Below are 19001 nucleotides of genomic sequence, written 5' to 3'. Positions count from 1 at the left end.
CTAGCGCTCAGGTCTGGCAGTTTGTGTTCTACTCGCGATGGCCAACGGGTCTGCCTCCGCAATTCTGCTCACCGCTGCTCATCATCATCCTCCCCTTATTGCTGCTATCCACAAAAAGGTTCTCATCAGAGGAGAGGTTCCAGAAATCTTCTTGTCGGAGCGATCTCGATGCAGAAGGTTGGAGTTGATTGAAACGCAGCGGCTCCGATAACACCACTCGAGCGATTCAGCCACATCCGAAATATGGTGTATGTGGCGGTGTCTTTGAGACTGTGCCACAGTCATGTGATTGGGCCGGACGCCGCAGTACAAATCATGCAAACGCAGAAGTGGGAGTCACCGAGGCTTGGCGGGGTTTTTTGTGCCTTTCTTTGATAACGATTCAGCGAGGGTCTGCTGCGGCAATACAAAATAGATCCCTGCGTCTCCGATCCGGCCGTTTTGGTGTCGCTGGTCTATCTTTCCCACCCTCATACGAGGACCTCACTATCAGCCTAAACCGTGGGGCCTGTCATCGCCGCTCCGATACTAGGCCAGCCCATTCACGATAGCGCTCGAGCCGATTGCCTTTTCCCAAATTATTCCGGTCATGGGGGCCAAGCAAAAGGGAGGTGGCTCAAAGCCCAAGGGCAATACCACCGAGGAGGTGGAGGAGACGCTGCAGGCTGTGGTATGTGAATGTGACTCGTGTGGACAAGATGGACGTCGGAAATACCACCGATCTGAATTTCTTTTACCTTTAATTGGATGGAATATGGGTTATGATTATCTGAGGTGCTAATTTGGAATTCTGAACAGGTTCTGGCGGATACCTTCGAAACGAGATTCGAACCATTTACTCTCGAAAAGCCACGGGTATGCACACATTCTAGCGCAAATTGACGAACTGCTTTTCACGGACGGCTGTTGGAGAGCGCGCAAGGACTGACCGATTTGCACGAATGCAGTGTCTTCTACCGTTGGCCAATACCCCTCTCATCGAATATACCCTCGAGTTCCTTGCCAATGCGGGCGTTGAGGATGTCTTTCTATACGGCGGCGCGCATTCGGATCAACTAGAGAAATACATCAAGTGCGACAGGTCCCCGTGGACATACAGGGATCGTCTAGCTGACTGGATGACTATAGTGCCTCGAAATGGAGAGCTTCGTCTTCCCCGTTCAAGCAACTCAACTTCCTTAAATCCACCTCCACTTCCGTCGGCGACGTCATGCGCGACCTCGACGGCAAGCACCTTATTACTGGTGATTTCATTGTTGTGAGCGGCGATGTGATCAGCAACCTGCCCATCGAGGGCGCATTGACCCAGCACCGCGCTCGCCGGGAAGCCGACAAGAACGCAATCATGACTATGGTCCTCCGGGAAGCTGGCCGGAACCACCGAACCAAATCTTCTTCGGTATCGCCGGTCTTCGTTATCGATCCTACCAAAGACCGCTGCCTGCACTACGAAGAAATCGATAACCACTCAGAGGAACATCCGGCTCGATTGAACATTGATACTGAGATTATCTTGACACATCCGGAGCTGGACATTCGCCAAGATCTCATTGACTGCAGCATCGATATCTGCACACCTGATGTTCTGAGTCTGTGGTCAGATAGTTTTGACTACCAGTCACCGCGCAAACACTACTTGTATGGTGTTCTGAAGGATTATGAGCTGAACGGCAAAACGATCCATACCCACATCATCACAGAGGATTACGCTGCGAGAGTACGCAATCTGAAAGCCTATGATGCGGTCAGCAAGGACATCATTTCTCGATGGACATATCCACTGTGCCCCGATACCAACCTGCTTCCAGGGCATACGTATGATCTTCGCAAGGGGAGTCTATACCAGGAACAGGGGGTGACTCTCGCGCGGTCATGCGTGATTGGCCGTCGCACCGTCATCGGCAAAGGCACCAGCATCGGTGATCGGACAACCGTCCGCAACACCGTTTTGGGTCGATCCTGCAACGTCGGTCGGAACGTGAAGCTAGACGGTGCCTTCATCTGGGATAATGTCGTGATTGGGGATGGTTCGGATGTCCGCGGGGCCATCATTGCCGACGGTGTGGTCATTGGCAAGGACTGCACGGTCGCCGCAGGTGCCCTTCTTTCTTATGGCGTCAAAATTGCCGATGGCGTCGCGATTGAGGGTGGTAAGCGCATCAGTAAATCCCGACGAGATGGGAGCGCAGCCACTAGTGACCCAGAGGTGGTTGGTGAAGGTGGAGAGGGCTACGAGTTTATTCAAGGCGAAGATGAGGATGAAGATGAGGACGACACCAGCGTCGCCTCATCCGGGCTTGGTATGTTTACTTCCGGGCTGCGTTCAAGAGAAAGATATCTAACTGTATCCCAGTATACCGTATGCCGGGCCTTTCTCTCTCCTCGGCTTCGATCTCGACATTGTCATCCGAAGTCTCCGAGGGTTCTTGGCCACGCTCGGCGCGCAGCAGCTTCTCCGACAACGAGGAACAGGACAACTTCCACCACGACGCATCTGTCAGCATCTTTGACAGTCTCCGTGAAGGCACCTCCGCCGACGTGGTATCTCTAGAGCTGGTCAGTCTGCGTATGACTGCCAACGCCTCGGACTACCAAGTGCGACGCGCGATCGTATCGTCATTCATGAAGTACATCCACCAACTCGTGGAAGGTGTCACCAATGGACCTATTACGGCCAATAAGGCCGTCCACGAGGTTTTTTCCAAGTACCGCGAAGTGGTGGACCGCACCTTGTTCGACCGGAACAAAGAGCAAAAGAAGGATCAGGTTGACCTGCTTCTCCAGCTGCAACAGGATCTAGTGCACCGGAACAAGGGTGAGACCATTCTTTTGTTTACCGCGAAGGAGCTGTACGAGCTGGAGCTGGTGGATGAGGAGGCTTACGAGCAGTGGTGGAATGATGAGCGGTCCAGCAACACCGAAGAGATGCGGACGGTTCGCAGTCAGACCCAGCAGTTTGTCGACTGGCTAGCCAATGCGGAGGAGGAGAGCAGCGAGGAAGAGGAGGAGAGTGACGACGAGTAGTGATGTTGTGGTTGGTGTAGTTCATATACCACGCCCATTTCTCCTGGCCATGACATTCCCTCTCATCTCCCGCCATGGATCAGGATCGGCCATGAGACCTCAAAAAATGATGTACCTACTTTCGCCCCAACGGGGCAATCCTAGACATGACCCATAAAAATCAAGGAAGCCGACAATTGAAAAAATGGCAGTCGGCCAAGGAGCTGGGTATCACATCGATCTGAATAGGAAATGTGGAAGCGGGACTTCTCCACGCGCAGGCTACAGCCTCGATCTGCATGTCACGGGTGTGCCTTGCAAATCAAATGCCGCAGCGCCTCGGAGTGATTCACACGGCGTGAGTCAGGGCTGAGCGAGCAAGACGTGCAGTTGACAACGGCAGTTCGTTTCCTCCATCGTCAGGACCGTGGTGAGCATCCTCCTTCATACAGGCTGCAACTGCATCCTCCATCCTCCCTATACTCCCGTCGAGGTCGACGGTTCCCGATCGCAGCCCCCTTCCCCACTCCCGCCCCCCTCCGACCACGCAATTTTCCCAGTGACGTTGTGGCTCACCACGCCCTGTAGACCCTTTTTTTCGCATTCTGTCCTTTGTGTTCCCCTCAGCCGGCAGTCTGCCGCCCCCCTTTTCACCACGCCTCCATCCACGAGGAAGAGAAAGGCGGCCGAGGCGGCGATTGCGGACGACGACCAGCCTCTCCCCAAAGCCGCCACCAAGGCTTCCCACGCCCGCGCCACTGCATCGTCCGATCCGCCTCGCAAGCCCTGCCTGGCCACCACTCAGTCCACCGAGTCGGGCAGTTCCGCGAGTTCCTCGGTCAAGAAGAGGAGCATCGCGACGCCAGCAACCACCACGGGCAGCATGGATTCCGACGACGATTTCATGAGCGACGTGTCGAGCCCCGATGACTTCCTCGACACCCAGGGAAGCGATGATGAGAGCCTCGGCGAAGGTACGTGATAGCCCGTTTGGGGCGGGGTCTCAAGACGTCCTTCTTTGCTGACCGTTGTCGACGTTGGGATGGGCAGACTTCGGTGACCTCGATGCTGGCTTCTCCGACGATAAAGACCTCATCAGGCAGAAACGGAAACCATACGAAGTCGACTTCAAAGTGCTAGATCCCTCGGATATCGAACGCGAACAGCTGGTGCAGATCAACGAGGTATCCGCCATCCTAGGCCTTCCCCCAGAGTCGGCAGCGATTCTGTTGCGGTTTGGCCGGTGGAAGCAGGAGAAGTTGATTGAGGGATATATGGAACACCCAGAAACAACGCTAGAGGATGCCGGGCTGGGGACAAATTTCGAAGGCATGGCCAGGACTGAAGTCCTCTCCGACTTCATGTGTGAGATCTGCTGCGAAGATGGGCCTGATCTCGAGACCTACGCCATGCGCTGCGGTCACCGGTTCTGCGTCGACTGCTACCGGCACTACTTGGGACAGAAGATCAAAGAAGAGGGCGAGGCTGCTCGCATCGAATGCCCCGGCGACAACTGTCACCGTATCGTGGACTCCAGGTCGCTGGATCTACTTGTCACTGACGATCTCAAAGACCGGTAAGTCGCTGTGTTTCTATCACCACAAGCGCAATGAAGATTGACTCATGTTCGCTTGTCTTCCATACAGGTATCGGACGTTGCTCACACGGACTTACGTGGATGACAAGGAGAATCTTCGATGGTGTCCGGCCCCGAACTGCCAATATGCCGTAGACTGTCCGGTCAAAGCCCGCGATCTTCGCCGGATTGTCCCCACGGTGCGATGTTGGTGCAAACATGAGTTCTGTTTCGGCTGCTCTCTCACCGACCACCAACCCACTCCTTGCACACTCGTCAAGATGTGGCTCAAGAAGTGTGAGGACGACTCTGAGACGGCCAACTGGATTTCTGCCAACACCAAGGAGTGCCCCAGGTGCCAGTCAACAATCGAGAAGAACGGCGGTTGCAACCATATGACGTGCCGTAAGTGCAAGCATGAGTTCTGCTGGATGTGCATGGGTTTGTGGTCGGAGCACGGCACAAGCTGGTATAACTGTAGTCGGTACGAGGAAAAGTCCGGCACCGACGCGCGTGGCGCCCAAGCCAAGTCGCGCGCCTCGCTGGAACGATACCTACATTACTATAACCGGTATGCGAACCATGAGCAATCCGCCAAGCTGGACAAGGATCTATACCTCAAGACCGAGAAGAAGATGACCAGCCTGCAGTCGCAATCCGGTCTGTCTTGGATTGAAGTCCAATTCCTGGATACTGCATCACAGGCACTGCAGCAGTGTCGCCAGACGCTGAAGTGGACGTACGCCTTTGCGTTCTATCTCGCGCGCAATAACCTGACTGAGATCTTCGAAGATAATCAGAAGGATCTAGAACTCGCAGTCGAGAGTCTCAGCGAGATGTTCGAGAAGCCTGTACCCGAACTGGCTGAGCTGAAAGTGGATATCCTGGATAAGACGGCGTACTGCAATAAGCGCCGGGTGATCTTGTTGAGTGACACCGCTGAAAACCTGAAGAATGGTGAGTCGTGTACCGAATGACGGACCGTATTGTGTGTGCTCTACGTACGCTAACAGGCATTGATCCTGTAGGAGAATGGTCGTTCAACGTGGAGTGGTAGCCTTTAAACCCACTCTTGTGAAGACGACCGCAGACGAGACCCTGACGACGTGCACGACCTCATCTTTGATATCTCTTCTTTCTTTGTGTGTATCTGGTCGAACGACCCATTGCCGACCTGACTCTGAGGTCGAAGAAAGTCCCTGTGTTTTTTTACCTAACTTCCATTTTCCCTCGACACGACCTGCATGCACCTTGCGCGGTGTGCCTGGATGCTTTCTTTTCTTTTCTTCTTTCTTTCCATTTTCCTTTCCGAGGTGCGGCGCGGCGGTGTTGAGATCATATTGTGGTGGGATTCCCGGACAGATAGCAGTACTCTATATTATTCCTTTCCGTCACTAGCCAGCGATTTCTTCCTTCCATGCATGATTATTTCTAGTAGAAGATTGCATATGTTGAACATCGAGGCCACTCTGTAATTTTCCTTTCGCAACTACCCAGGCATATTGGCCGCTGGTTCAACTTTTCCTGGGAATGCAGCCACTATCCAGGTGCTCCTGCCTGTTTTCACCGGATGGGTTAAATGGTCTACTATAGCAGTGATATTAAAATTAGTATATTACCATACTATAACTAATTTGCGTAGGTATTGATACATATATAAATTATAATAACAATATATTACTATCCCTATAAAGTTTATCCCTACATAGTAAAGGGCTTAAATTGGGGTAAGAAGCACTTCCTAACTGTTTAACTTATCCTTATAAGAGATAGAAATGCTTTTGTGAAGGGCTGTAGCTGAAAGAACTCAATTTAACAAGGCCAATATTATGGGTGGTTGATCAGACAAGGAATGAGATGATGCGATTGGTTCAATCAACTAATCCTAGAGAGAAAGACAAAAAGAGAGAGAGAGAGAAATCTAGCTGCTCGCAGGTCGCCCTTCTTATAGGTTTAAACCAGAATTGTTCTGCAGATCCATCTTGACGCTCCTCGCTCCACCTAACTATCAAATTTCCTCCTGTGCTGACGTACACCCAGTTTCGGCCAAGGGAACTGCTCACTGCGGGAGCCATAACAGCTAATATGCCGTTAATATCGATCTTAAGGAAAGAAATCTATCTATACGTTCTAGGCGAGGTTTTGTACATCTAATCTTAGTATAGGCCGGTAAGGGAGGAGAGACCGACTGCCCGGCCCTTTATACCGTTCATGAGTCTATTCCCTGTCTCGATTGATCCTCCTACCGATGAGTAGGATGCCTTGAGCTTTACCTCTCGCTTCACTAGGTAACTTATCCAGCTAGTAGTGGTGGGCATCAGAACTCCGCTGGGCGAGAATAAAGCTGACTTCTTGGAATGCAGAGCAAGAGCATGTCTAGGTCAAAACGAAAGGGACGTTTCAGAATATCTTTCCATTCGCCCTGGCACCTTGCATGTCCCCATTTGAGTAGTCCGACCCGGGCATCCCCAGCACACCCCTACATAGCCCACTCCAACAATCCCTTTCCCTCTACTGTCTCCCTCCTTGCCTAGTGCGTATAGGGACGGGAGTTGTGGGATGCCCAGAGAAAATTATGTGCTTGATCTTTACGTACGGCGCCGGTCACCCATGTTTAGTCCAGCACGGGCCGGCGGACCTCGGCAGCCCGGGCGACTTCGGTCGTGTGGTCGGACTTGGCCCCTGGCGGATGAACAAAGCTGGAAATTCTTAGTACTTTTATTGACTCTGATCCGAGGTACTGGCTGAAATATATAGACAGTGTTGGGTTACTTCTAGGGCCGAATGAAAGCCCCATACATATACCCGTTTGCCGGGCGATCTCCAGAGCGCGATCGGACAACGGCCTTTTTGAATGTTTTTGACGGCTGCTCTTAGCGGTTCGTAGGCCGGGTCTCCGGTCCACCAGCGCCCAGCAATTGCACGCCAGGAGAGACACTGGGTTACACTAGCCCCCGATTGCGCGTGCTATTAATGAACCCATCCGCCGCTTATCAGATTGATAAATGTGACCGCTGCTGTACCGGGAGGGTACTTCTTATGCTGCGGGAGCTAGCGGGAGCACCGAGGTACTCTCGGTATAGTTCCAGGTATTCATCTGTATTGCCATGCAGCTGCGGTATTGATGAGGATTAAGTAAGCTCCGTCATCGGATCCATTGCGCAGTCGGTCTGGGCTTCTGTTTCTGAATAATCGGAGCTACCGGCAGACAAATGCAAAATTTGGAATCAGGTAGCGGAGGAGAGCAGTAGGAGATATTCGATCCGGACTTATCATCAAGACGGAGCATAGGCTCGGAGATCGGGGTATTGGGAATGGAGGTCGGGGCGTGTGGAATCCGGCGAAGGTCGGCCTAGAATAATTTCCTCTAGTGTTGGCATTAGTGCCGTTTCTTGGAACTCCAGCATAATTTCCTCTTTTTTTTCTTTTCTGTTTGTGTCTGCACTGCTCCAACCTGAACACCGCCGAATCAAAGTGAGCACTGTCGTCTCCCGGTTGATTGCCTTTTTTTTTCTCCTGCGTGGGCGGCAAATCACCCAAACCCCCCTGGTTCTTCCCGCGGAGATTGTGCCTGTGGTGCTCCACGGTGAACCCCGTTTTACCTCATCCTCGCTCCAAGTCCGTCTTCTCTACCTCTGTCTGCCAACACCCATCGCACCTCCTCCCCCCGTCTTCTCCCTCTTTCTCTCGTCTTTGTCGAATTGCGCCCGGCTGCGCCGTGAGCTAGCGGAGCTCCATGGCGGCTCCCGAACAGGTCCAGGACGAATATGAGTAGGTGGCTCTCTGCGATTGATTTTTGCTTCCGCGGGCCGGCGGAGCCTGCGCTACACAGAGGCCCTCGAAGTGTCCTCTGGGGCGATTGATGCTCCCGCCAGCGTGATGTGGTGCTTCGCCGACCCTGTCTGGCGCTCGCCGCCGGGATGGCGGTCGCTTGGGCGTTCCCCCGGATCTCGTCCAGCTAGTGTGGTGCAAGCTAATTCGATTCCGCTTTTAGCTATGAAGCTCTCCCGTCCAACTACGGCCTCGGCCGGAATATGCTCGCGGGTGCTTTTGCAGGCATAGCGGTATGTCGCCCGGATTGACCCCAGACTCCGGTAGATGGGGGTTTTGAGCTGATAAGTGGGATCGCAGGAACACTCCGTGATGTACCCGGTGGATTTGCTCAAGGTATGTGCTGCGGACAATGCGACGGATAGTGTGATGGGTGGCGGGCTTGAACGGACACTGATCGAGTTCGGGGGAATTGGTAGACTCGCATGCAAATCCTGCACCCCTCCACCGGCGGCCTGTACACCGGCCTCACCAATGCGGTCTCGACAATCTACCGGATCGAAGGCTGGCGGACACTATGGAAAGGTGTCTCGAGTGTAATTGTTGGCGCAGGTTCGTTTTTTTCCACGGGACACGCGGAAAGTGGAATTTTGGGGACGGGTCGCTGATTTTGCGAACGTTAGGTCCGGCACATGCGGTGTACTTTGGCACATACGAGATGGTCAAGGAGATGGCAGGTGGCAATGTCGACGAGGGACACCATCCTGTCGCAGCTGGTAGGTTTTGGGAAAGTCGGACATCATAGCGATGCGCATAGCTGACGGGTTCCCAATCTAGCTCTGAGCGGAGCTTCCGCCACGATCGCCAGTGATGCGTTGATGAACCCATTCGATGGTAGGCTCTTTGAAGCTCAATCCCCCGCAAGGTGTCAAGATGCCAAGCTGACTTCCACCTCAGTGATCAAGCAACGTATGCAGGTCCACGGATCCGTTCACAAGAGTCTGATGCAATGCGCGAAAACCGTCTATCGCACTGAAGGTCTCCAGGCCTTCTACGTCTCCTACCCTACTACTCTCTGCATGACCGTTCCCTTCACCGCCACTCAATTCGTCGCATACGAGTCGATTTCCAAGGTGATGAACCCCAAGCAGGACTACGACCCCTTCACCCACTGCATGGCCGGTGGTCTCGCTGGTGCTTTCGCGGCCGGTATCACCACTCCCCTCGACGTGGTGAAGACCCTCCTTCAGACTCGCGGGCTCGCGCAGAACGAAGAGATCCGTTCTGCGCGAGGTCTGTGGAATGCCGCCGCCATCATCAAGCGCCAATTCGGCTGGTCTGGCTTCCTTCGAGGCATGCGGCCCCGGATCATTTCCACCATGCCGAGCACAGCGATCTGCTGGTGAGTGTCTCTGTTTCCACCGAAGATTGTGTTCAAATGCTGATGGATTCTTGATTAGGACATCCTACGAAATGGCTAAGGCCTACTTCAAGCAGCAGGCCGAATAAGCAAAAGACACATCTTCCGACTTGTTGCACATGGTCGTCACTACTGGCCCACTTGACCGCCATCGACAGATCCGATAGCCCTAATCTCCAATATCCCGTATTGCGTGAACACCACGTCATGCGTCCCTTGTCCATTTTCCTTTTTTTTCTCGAATCTCTTGGGGCGATATGGGTTTATTACATCCGTTCTGGGTTCGTGAGGTGCGGGCAGAGCCCGACCGTTCCCATAATGGTACATTATCTTGGGCCAGAAGAGCCCGGGTCGATATTCTTGCATGTCTGGAGCTTCTATTTACCAAAAGCGATGCGATGCGATGCGATGCGATGCGATGCTGGCAATGTACAGTTTGGGAAGGTAGGGGAGGATTTGGAATGGCACTTGCAACGCCGGTCTGCAGGATCGACATTTCTCTTCTTGACATTCTCCCCGTTTGATGCGTCGTCGAATCGTTTACCGGCGTTGGAACTTGGAACCTCGGGTTTTGATTTCTTGTACGGGCTGGGTTCTCTGATTGCATCAGTATCTGTTTTATTCCACTATTATTTCTGTTTCTCTGCATGTACCGATAGACGTGCCGCCACGAGGGAAATCTAGATGTGATATCCGAGTCCTAAACCATCTCGAACATACGTTCCAGTCGAAAAGGCACCGTATGGGTGATCGTGTGCTTCATCGGATTGTAGAGGCATGTCGGAGAGTCTCCGCATGCAGCAAGTACCGCCCCGACGACGTCACGCGAAAAATCCTCCCCCTCAAACGGCGGGAGATCATCGCTTCCTCCGACCTACTCGACTCCCCACCAACCCCCGACACCACCACGCCGTGAAATGGGTGCGGGCCTGCGTTTTCCCAATGATGCGCCCACGGCCCGCGTCTTCCATGCAGAAGACGTACGACGAGTGCTATCTTCTGTGCTCAACCGCCGTCTACTTTGAGGGCCAGGTAGGTTCGCCGCATCGCCCCCGGTCGGCTGCAATCGCTCATGACGCCATCAGAACAACGAAGACGAAGCATTGAGGTCCTGGCGATCTGCCCTCGAGACTATCTACCATCACAATGCCCGCCGGGTCCCGTCCAATTACACTCCCAAGTCTGAAACCGAGCGGGCGCTGCAGGATTCGATCAAAGCGTTGGAGATCCAATGCCGCGAACGAGTCGACCTACTATCAGCCCTGCGCGAGAGTCGGAAGGAATCTGCCGAGTCCAATGGCCAGAAGGAAGGCGGCGCTTCCCTCGTCAAGGGCAAACTCCCCGCTGGCACACCACCCACACAGTCTTCCTCCAACACCCCCGGCTGGATTGGAAATGGCACCATCCCGGCCGTTGGCTATACAGATCTCTCCAAGCCGGCTGTCATACCAGCTCGACCCCTGCCGCCGACCACAAGGCAGAGCTTTGAGGCACCAGCAACGCTATACGATGACGCTGCCCCTGCAGGTCCGTCGCCGGCCGGCTCGCCGGCGCTGCGAGTGAACTCCAATTCTTCAAGCAAGACTAAGTCGCGCGGGTCGAGTCCTGAACGACGCAAAACGATGCTCACAACCTTACGCAACCCCGATGGAAAGAAGAACGGCAAGAAATCCAAGGTCAACACCAAGAAGAAGGAGACACGGCCGGCCGCCTCCAAAGCAGCGGGTCTAGCATGGGGCAATCTCTACCAATCTCCGTCGGCCAGCGATAAGACCGTGAGCGATGCGGCGCTGGCTTCCTCTCGGGCCAACGACTCTGCTTTTCGACGGGATGCCGACCCACGGTCCAGTTCTGGGGATGAGCCTCTTGTGAGGAGGAGTAATCCCCCGCAAAGGGACTCTGCGGACCGGATCCCTGCGGCTCACTGGCGAGAGCCTCATCACTCGTCTCCGAGCCGATCTTCACCTCGGCGTACGGCCCATGCGACACCACGCCCGCCTCGTCCCCCGTCTGAAAGCAGGCCACCTCCTTCCTCGGGCTCATTAGCTATGCCAGACCCCAATGATTTCGCCGCCCCGACTTCTTCGCCCGCCCCTCCTAAACCATCTGTCAAGCCTAAACCCGTGCAACTGAGGTCATCACTCCAGCCCCCTCCCCGAGCGACTCAAGCCACTAAATCCGAGGGCAACTCTCGGCCAGCAACACCCCGGCAGGACCGAGAAACAAATACTTCTAGCAGCCAGCCGCGGACAAAATCTGCGCCGCGGACCACCCAGGCCACACAGTCGGCTTATATCTCACCTTCGTCGGGGAGTGATGACATTCAACGTGGTGTGGACAGGATGTCAGTATCCGCAGCAAACCGCGGCAATGCAACTCGACGCAAACCACCCCCAGTCCAACGTCGGGAGACCCCGCCATCTAGTGACCCCGAGTCTCTAGGACAGCGGTCGTCAGAAGATGAGGCAGAGGACGAAGATGAAGAGGAAGACAATGATGATGTCATGAACATCTTGAACAAGCTGCCCAAGGGTGTGGACCTGCAATCAGCCCGGCAAATCCTTAACGACATCGTCGTGCGAGGTGATGAAGTGCTTTGGGATGACATCGCCGGGTTGGAAGGGGCCAAAAAAGCGCTCAAAGAGGCGGTCGTCTATCCGTTCCTTCGGCCGGATCTGTTCTCGGGCTTACGGGAGCCGGCTCGCGGCATGCTACTATTCGGACCTCCGGGCACGGGCAAAACGATGCTCGCCCGAGCAGTAGCCACCGAATCGAAGTCGACTTTCTTTTCCGTCTCGGCGTCGAGTCTAACGTCGAAATGGCACGGTGAAAGCGAAAAGCTTGTACGGGCCTTGTTCGGACTCGCCAAAGCGCTTGCTCCGTCCATCATTTTCGTCGATGAAATTGACTCCCTGCTGTCTGCGCGGTCCTCCGGGTCTGAGCATGAAGCTTCGCGTCGGTCCAAGACGGAATTCTTGATCCAGTGGTCTGATCTTCAGCGCGCTGCTGCAGGCCGCGAGCAGTCTTCCCGCGACAAGAAAGAGGGCGATGCCAGCCGCGTCCTGGTGCTGGCAGCCACGAACATGCCGTGGGATATTGACGAAGCAGCTCGTCGGCGCTTCGTCCGTCGACAGTACATCCCCTTGCCGGAGCACCATGTGCGCGAGCAGCAGATTCGCACTCTTCTCAGCCACCAGCACCACGAGCTGAGTGATTCAGATATCCAGGTTTTGGTGCATGTGACCGAAGGTAATACCACCTATTCTCGTTTTTCTTTTTGTTTAATGCCTGGTTCTCCTTCTGACCATCACGTTTCAGGCTTCTCGGGCTCCGATATCACGGCCCTCGCCAAAGACGCCGCCATGGGTCCGCTTCGTAACCTCGGCGAAGCTCTCCTCCACACCCCGATGGATCAAATCCGCCCTATCATATTCCAGGACTTCGAAGCAAGCCTCTACTCTATCCGGCCCAGTGTCTCTCCAGACGGGCTCCGCAAATATGAAGAGTGGGCGAAGGAGTTTGGCGAGAGGGGCGGCTAACGTTGACATTCATTCGCTCTCTTCTCTTTTGGTCTATTGGGAACATCGGTCAGGTGTTTCTAGGGTATTGGAAATGGAATTGCCATTGGGAAGCGTTTTTATCCCTTCTTTCCCCTGTCCGCTTCACTTCTCGGCCGGTCTGATCTCGCCACATTCTCTCTTCTCGTAGTTTGTTTTCCTTTTTCTCGCGGCGTCTGATTTTGGGGCCTGAACTGGGCTGGGCTTGGTGCATGGCATGCGTGTATGCATGGGCTGGTGCGGACTGGCTTAGGGATGTGCCACTGCTTTGCTTGACTCTTGGTGATTGGCGGCGACGGTCATGGGGTATGGAGTTGATTAAGTATTCTGGAAGTACAAGATTATGCGACAATGAAGTATGCTTCATGCACAGTACCAGGCATCCAGGGACGGTCCCCGTTGAGGTCTTTTCTATATACATCACATATTCACTTCCCATCTTTCCCCAAACGTAGATTGTAGTGCATGTCCTCATGGCCAACTGTCTCCCTCACGACGAGGAGCCAGGGATTGGTGGTCATCAATCTCGTCAAAGCCCTGTATCTTGGGCCGCGCCAACAGCTGCGACCCTCGAGCTCGTGACAGCTGGTATTGGCTCGAGCCCGACGGCCCACTCCGCGCATGACTGCCTGAAGAGCGATGGATGAGCGGGCGGATCGACGGCAGACAAGACGCAATCACCGCCACCGACGCCTCGACCAGACTCCAAACCAGTGCCGTCGCGATCGTATCCAGCAAGTCCCGGTACCCATCCGAGGTATCTGCATCGATAAGTCGTCAGTGGGGTGGCCTGCACAAAGTCCGGGGATGATAACACTGCCATACCATAGGTGAAGGTTAACACCACCGCCATTCTGACAACCCCAATCGCGGTCGACAGCGACCCCAGCAGAAACACCAGGATGACACTGATCTTCTTCGATAGCGTCAACTGCAGACTCCATACCAACGGCACGGGGAACAGCAGGATGATCAGATCCGTGACGACGTCGGAAATCGCAAAGCCGGACCACGAGATCTCGGCCTGGATGCAGTGATGTCGGTGCGACCAGGCCAAGTACTGCCGACTCCAGTTCCGGACGTGGCACTGGAACGCGGACGTGATCAAGAATGCGAGGGCCAAGAAGACGCAGACCGTGATCATGCACAGAGACGCGATGTTGAAGGGCCTTCCACGGAAGATGCGTCGGTAGGCGAGCAGGACGCTGATCTTGATGGCGCCGAACGTGACCTTCTCGACGATACTGTATCCGAGGACGATCTGCGTGTTCCCGTTAGCAACGATCGCGCCCGTCAAGGACATCCAGGGCATGGATTTGGGGGTATTCGCACCCTCTCTGCGATCTTGTCGGCCGGGCCTCTGGAGATGGTATTATCGTGAGGCGCATCCGGACCGGCAGGCGCCGAGTGCGCGCCCAACGCTCCGAGAGCCGCGCCTACAGTGGGAAAACACACGAGTCAGTTTCCAGCTTCTGACCGCGACGAAGCATTGCAGAGCTCACCGGCGATATTCGTGATGCCCAACCCCCATACCAACACCGCGGACGCGAGAACCGCCCAGTCGTCCTCCCTCAGAGGCACTCTCAACCGGCGTCGGCTATAAAAGCGGAGCGCCACAGCAATCGCGGCTAGTGTGGGCAGGAGCACGCCCACGGTAATCACGCCATGGGGATTCAGATCCAGCAGCATTGTGCGAGCAGGGTCGCATTGCGGGATGCGCAATTGAGATCAAAAGGACGTTTTCTCTCGTCGGAAGCGAAGCGCGATGCATTCGCTTATCAGCCAAAAAGCTGATCCAGTGCGCCCGCATGGCTGTCGGCCTTGGCCTGGTATGCGCGGCGCACATATGCTTTCGTCTATACGCTATGGCGAGTTGGGGGCGAGCTGGGGCCGACACCAGTGGAGTATATAATATGGAATATAGTGGTATATCGGGTTTGGCGTCTCTGCAAAAGGTATATCACTACGTCCGAAAGACCAATCAGACGGCGCAGTCGACGGGAACGGCGACGCGAGTGGCTGATCGAGGACCAAGGTTCCATTTTAACTTGTATCTGGGGGCGCCCCTAGTGCAGACCAAAAGGTCGATTCCACCAGCATGGAGTGGCCGTCGATCCCTGGGGGCCAAAAGATGCAGATGGGTTTCCTGATCGGGCAACATATACGTTCTTCAAAGGGGCTCGATGGGATCTGGAATGATGCGTCGGGCATGATTGGTCTCGATATTAATTACCGCAATAAGCAGCGCAGGATTCATCCCATCGATGGATCTTACCTGCAACGGGCGGCCTTGCTTAGCAACAACGGGATCTCCGGCGATACTATAAGCTTCCAGCATTTCGCCCCTGCATGGTCGCTCGGTCGTCCTCTTCCTCGTCTCACCCTCGAGAAGAACCAGAGAAAATGCTCGCTTCCCTTCTGTCTCTGGCGGTGCTGGCGGGCGTCGGCTCAGCCTATGCCCCATCCACCGGTTGCGGCAAGGACATTCCCTCCAAGTTCCCCAGCCCGGGCTCCAACACGACTCTCCATCTCCCTGGCTCCGACCGCGAGTACCAGCTGTTCATCCCCGCCAGCTACAACCCGCTCAAGCCCGCCGCCGTCTACTTCTCCTTCCATGGCGCGAGCAAAAACATGTTCGAGCAGGAGGGGCTCTCGCAATTCTCCAACCCCGAGTTCAACCCGGACGGCATCGCCGTCTATCCAAACAGCAAGAACGGCTACTGGCTGTCCAACCCCAAGGCGAACACCTCCCGCCCGAACGACCTCGACTTCACCAACGACCTGCTGACGCATCTCGAGGAGAAGCTCTGCATCGACCGGAGCCGCGTCTACACGGCCGGCAAGTCCAACGGCGGCGGCTTCACGGGCGTGATTGCCTGCAACGCCACGGTGGGCCGCCGCTTCGCTGCCTTCGCCGCGGTCAGCGGTGCCTGGTACGACACCGACAAGATTCCCGGCGTGGGCCCCTGTGCGCCCGCCGAGCGTCGCGAAGGGTACCCCTTCCTGGAATTCCACGGCACCATCGACACCACCGCGCCGATCAACGGCAACAACGCGAAGCACCGCAAGCTGCCCGTGATTGACATCCTCGAGGGCTGGGCGGAGCGCAACGGGTGTCCCAAGGACGCCCGGTGGGCGAGGAACGAGACGGTCTTCACGAACCCGCTCGTCAAGCATGCCAGCTGGGACTGCGAGGGCAAGCGGGGCATTGTGCAGCATTACCGCGAGGGCGACAACGGCCACTGCTGGCCCAGCACGGTGCCGAATGACGATTACGAGACGCATCCCGATCAGTGCCCGCTAGGCAAGTATGTGTTCAACGCCACCCAGTATATCTTTGAATTCTTTGGTGGGTACCGGCTAGAGCTGTAGGTTTATCGACATGTGTGGATCCCGTGGTGTATTTGGGGAATGTGCACCTGGGATTGGACATGATTTCTGTATTAATAGACGCCATCGTGGGATGGATCGGGGATATAGACATCCATCTCCTACGTGATCATGGGGAATAGCATGAGGGGGGTACTGCACAGTATCACAACTACGAACATACTATCTACTGTTCCTGTATTTAAAGTGTTAAGAGAATCCTGCCTTTCGAGACCTCTTGGTCTTGATGAAATGATGAAATCTACACTCAAAACATAGGGACGAGCCAGTTAAGCCACACATACTCCAGTTCCCTGCCGCTGCTTTCTATGTCTCTTAGTTCACTAGCGAGTCGTACTTGGCCTAATATTGCTGACGAGTGCATTGACTGGCCCAGGGCCATTTTGACACTGCTCCGATGCTGGGATAGGATCCGACTCTGGTGTGCGCCAAGCCCGATAGATCCAAGCTCTCATCATTTGAAATCTCTCGGTATGAGCGAGAACAGTCATATATCCGAAACAAAGAGCAGATTCATACATCTTCATAAAGGAAAGTGGGCTAGGAGCGCGGTTTCCTCTATCAGAAAAACAGTTGGGGGATAATCACCCACGTCAGAAACGACCTTACTATCAATTATATCCTCGGTCTCAAAATGGCCCTTGAATGAGTCAAGCACTCTAACTATTCCCTCCAATCCAGACTAGTGGTCAAACCGCTGTTAAGGAGTAATAAATGTCCCCTGGACCCAGTTTACTTGCGAAGGATCCCTGTCCCGGCGGTACAGGGATTGTAGGTATCACTACAAGTCATTTGATGTTCCCGCGGCAATATATTGACGGCTTCGATGTCGTAAATGGTGCGAGTATATTCATATTAATATAATTTATTAATTTAAGTAGAGTTATACTCACACCCAAAAGCGACAGCCAGATCCTAGGAGGGATGGCAGTATAACTACGCCGCTCAGCTAGCTATCATCTTAGAGTGGGAGACATCGGATTGTCTCTATTATCCGAAGCGGTAGACCATGTGCATTAGAGCGATCGAGACATCGTTTTCTATCTCTTTCTTCACCCCGCCTTCTCATGTCGGATGCCACCATGTCTGTTCAACTAGACAATCACCAGTCGATCATTGACTATTGCCGTTCTTGTCCAGAGGATCAGCTTACTGGAGGCCTGAGGTCTGGTAACCAGGTCGTCAAGCTACCAGATTGTGACTTGGTAGTCAAGTTCGGCCCGTTTGTCTCTTCCCATGAGGCAAAGAATCAGCAAAAAGCATACGGCATAATTGATCCAGATATCGTTACAGTCCCTTGGGTTCATCAATTCTTTATGGACGATCAAGGTTGGGGCTACATAATGTCGGATTTCATTCAGGGCAAAATTATCGATCCTCTTTCAGACTCTCACATTCAAAGACTCGCCCACATTCTTGAGTATTTTCGCTCTATTACCGCCGATAGGGCTGGTAGCCTGTGTGGTGGCCCTTCAATTGGCTTGCTCTGGCCAGATACAAATGATCTGAATGTCCAGCAAGTGGAAGAATGGTTTAACAGCCGGCTTTTTCCCGGGGATGGCAAGGTTCATTTTGATCCTACCCTACTGGTGCTCTGTCATTTAGACATAGCCCCCCGAAACATTATCTGGCTGGATGATGGCCGTGTCTGTTTACTGGACTGGGCATCAGCAGGATTTTATCCGAGACTGTTGGAATTTGCCAGTCTATTCTTTCAAGAATACCATTTTAGCGAGATACTTCTGAAAGCAGTCGGTTTCGGCTCTGGTCGTGATAAAGAAGAACAGCAGAGGATCTGCCAGACATTGTATAACAATGAGCGGTACTCCTTGTAAGTCAGAACCGAGCAGAATTGTTTATCTTTGTCAAATTCTCTGACGCGGAAAATAGTCGTTCAGGGGACATTCGAGAAGGGTCTTCGCACGATGAGACAGCTGGTTGCATCTTTCCTCTTCCATTACTTCCGGAACCGCAAAAACTTCCGACTTGACGCGGGGAGGGGATGGTACTAGTGACTTATGGGAATGAATTTGGATCCGTAGATTGGGTAGGTGTGATTGACTTCCTATGGTCCTGTGGATATGTTACTATTGATCGCCGTACCAATTGTGAAATGCCCGCTGATTTGGAGTGGCGAAACCCATTTACAGTCTGTGCAACGATCAATCAACAGCCCTGGGAAATTAAAAGCGAATTACGTGGTGACACCATTCGGGATCGTGGTATCCTGGCCGGGGGTTATTATGGCTTTGGAAGGTATCTTTTTACAATCGAAGTAGATCAA

The 19001-nt window shown here is 54.0% G+C and overlaps 6 protein-coding genes across 6 annotated transcripts; 5 read left to right on the top strand and 1 right to left on the bottom strand.

The window, feature by feature from the left end:
- Positions 1-589: 589 nt before the first annotated feature.
- On the top strand, positions 590-5636 carry N7459_009984 (uncharacterized protein; the record flags this gene model as incomplete). The annotated part of the gene is made up of 9 exons (XM_056949152.1): positions 590-670; positions 799-855; positions 948-1072; positions 1129-2300; positions 2354-3020; positions 3592-3977; positions 4054-4579; positions 4650-5536; positions 5608-5636. The coding sequence occupies 9 exons, from the start codon at positions 590-592 to the stop codon at positions 5634-5636; spliced, it is 3930 nt and encodes a 1309-aa protein (XP_056796377.1).
- Positions 5637-8315: 2679 nt separating this feature from the next.
- On the top strand, positions 8316-9859 carry mrsA (putative mitochondrial carrier protein; the record flags this gene model as incomplete). The annotated part of the gene is made up of 8 exons (XM_056949151.1): positions 8316-8350; positions 8574-8643; positions 8711-8746; positions 8830-8962; positions 9034-9126; positions 9188-9244; positions 9308-9752; positions 9811-9859. The coding sequence occupies 8 exons, from the start codon at positions 8316-8318 to the stop codon at positions 9857-9859; spliced, it is 918 nt and encodes a 305-aa protein (XP_056796376.1).
- An 856-nt stretch (positions 9860-10715) lies between these two features.
- On the top strand, positions 10716-13309 carry N7459_009982 (uncharacterized protein; the record flags this gene model as incomplete). The annotated part of the gene is made up of 2 exons (XM_056949150.1): positions 10716-10802; positions 10856-13309. The coding sequence occupies 2 exons, from the start codon at positions 10716-10718 to the stop codon at positions 13307-13309; spliced, it is 2541 nt and encodes an 846-aa protein (XP_056796375.1).
- A 547-nt stretch (positions 13310-13856) lies between these two features.
- On the bottom strand, positions 13857-15016 carry N7459_009981 (uncharacterized protein; the record flags this gene model as incomplete). Its single annotated transcript, XM_056949149.1, has 3 exons — positions 13857-14588; positions 14660-14763; positions 14830-15016. The coding sequence occupies 3 exons, from the start codon at positions 15014-15016 to the stop codon at positions 13857-13859; spliced, it is 1023 nt and encodes a 340-aa protein (XP_056796374.1).
- A 660-nt stretch (positions 15017-15676) lies between these two features.
- N7459_009980 (CE1 family esterase) lies at positions 15677-16699 on the top strand (the record flags this gene model as incomplete). Its single annotated transcript, XM_056949148.1, has 1 exon — positions 15677-16699. The coding sequence occupies one exon, from the start codon at positions 15677-15679 to the stop codon at positions 16697-16699; it is 1023 nt and encodes a 340-aa protein (XP_056796373.1).
- A 1100-nt stretch (positions 16700-17799) lies between these two features.
- On the top strand, positions 17800-18552 carry N7459_009979 (uncharacterized protein; the record flags this gene model as incomplete). Its single annotated transcript, XM_056949147.1, has 1 exon — positions 17800-18552. One exon carries the CDS (start codon positions 17800-17802, stop codon positions 18550-18552), a length of 753 nt encoding a protein of 250 aa, XP_056796372.1.
- Positions 18553-19001: the final 449 nt, after the last annotated feature.

Source organism: Penicillium hispanicum, assembly GCF_028827665.1.
Source record: "Penicillium hispanicum strain IBT 35686 chromosome Unknown utg000008l_segment0_segment0, whole genome shotgun sequence".
In the NCBI taxonomy this organism is placed as follows: domain Eukaryota; kingdom Fungi; phylum Ascomycota; class Eurotiomycetes; order Eurotiales; family Aspergillaceae; genus Penicillium; species Penicillium hispanicum.
The sequence above is the reverse complement of the archived record's forward strand: the minus strand, read 5'-3'. Positions and strand labels throughout refer to the sequence as shown.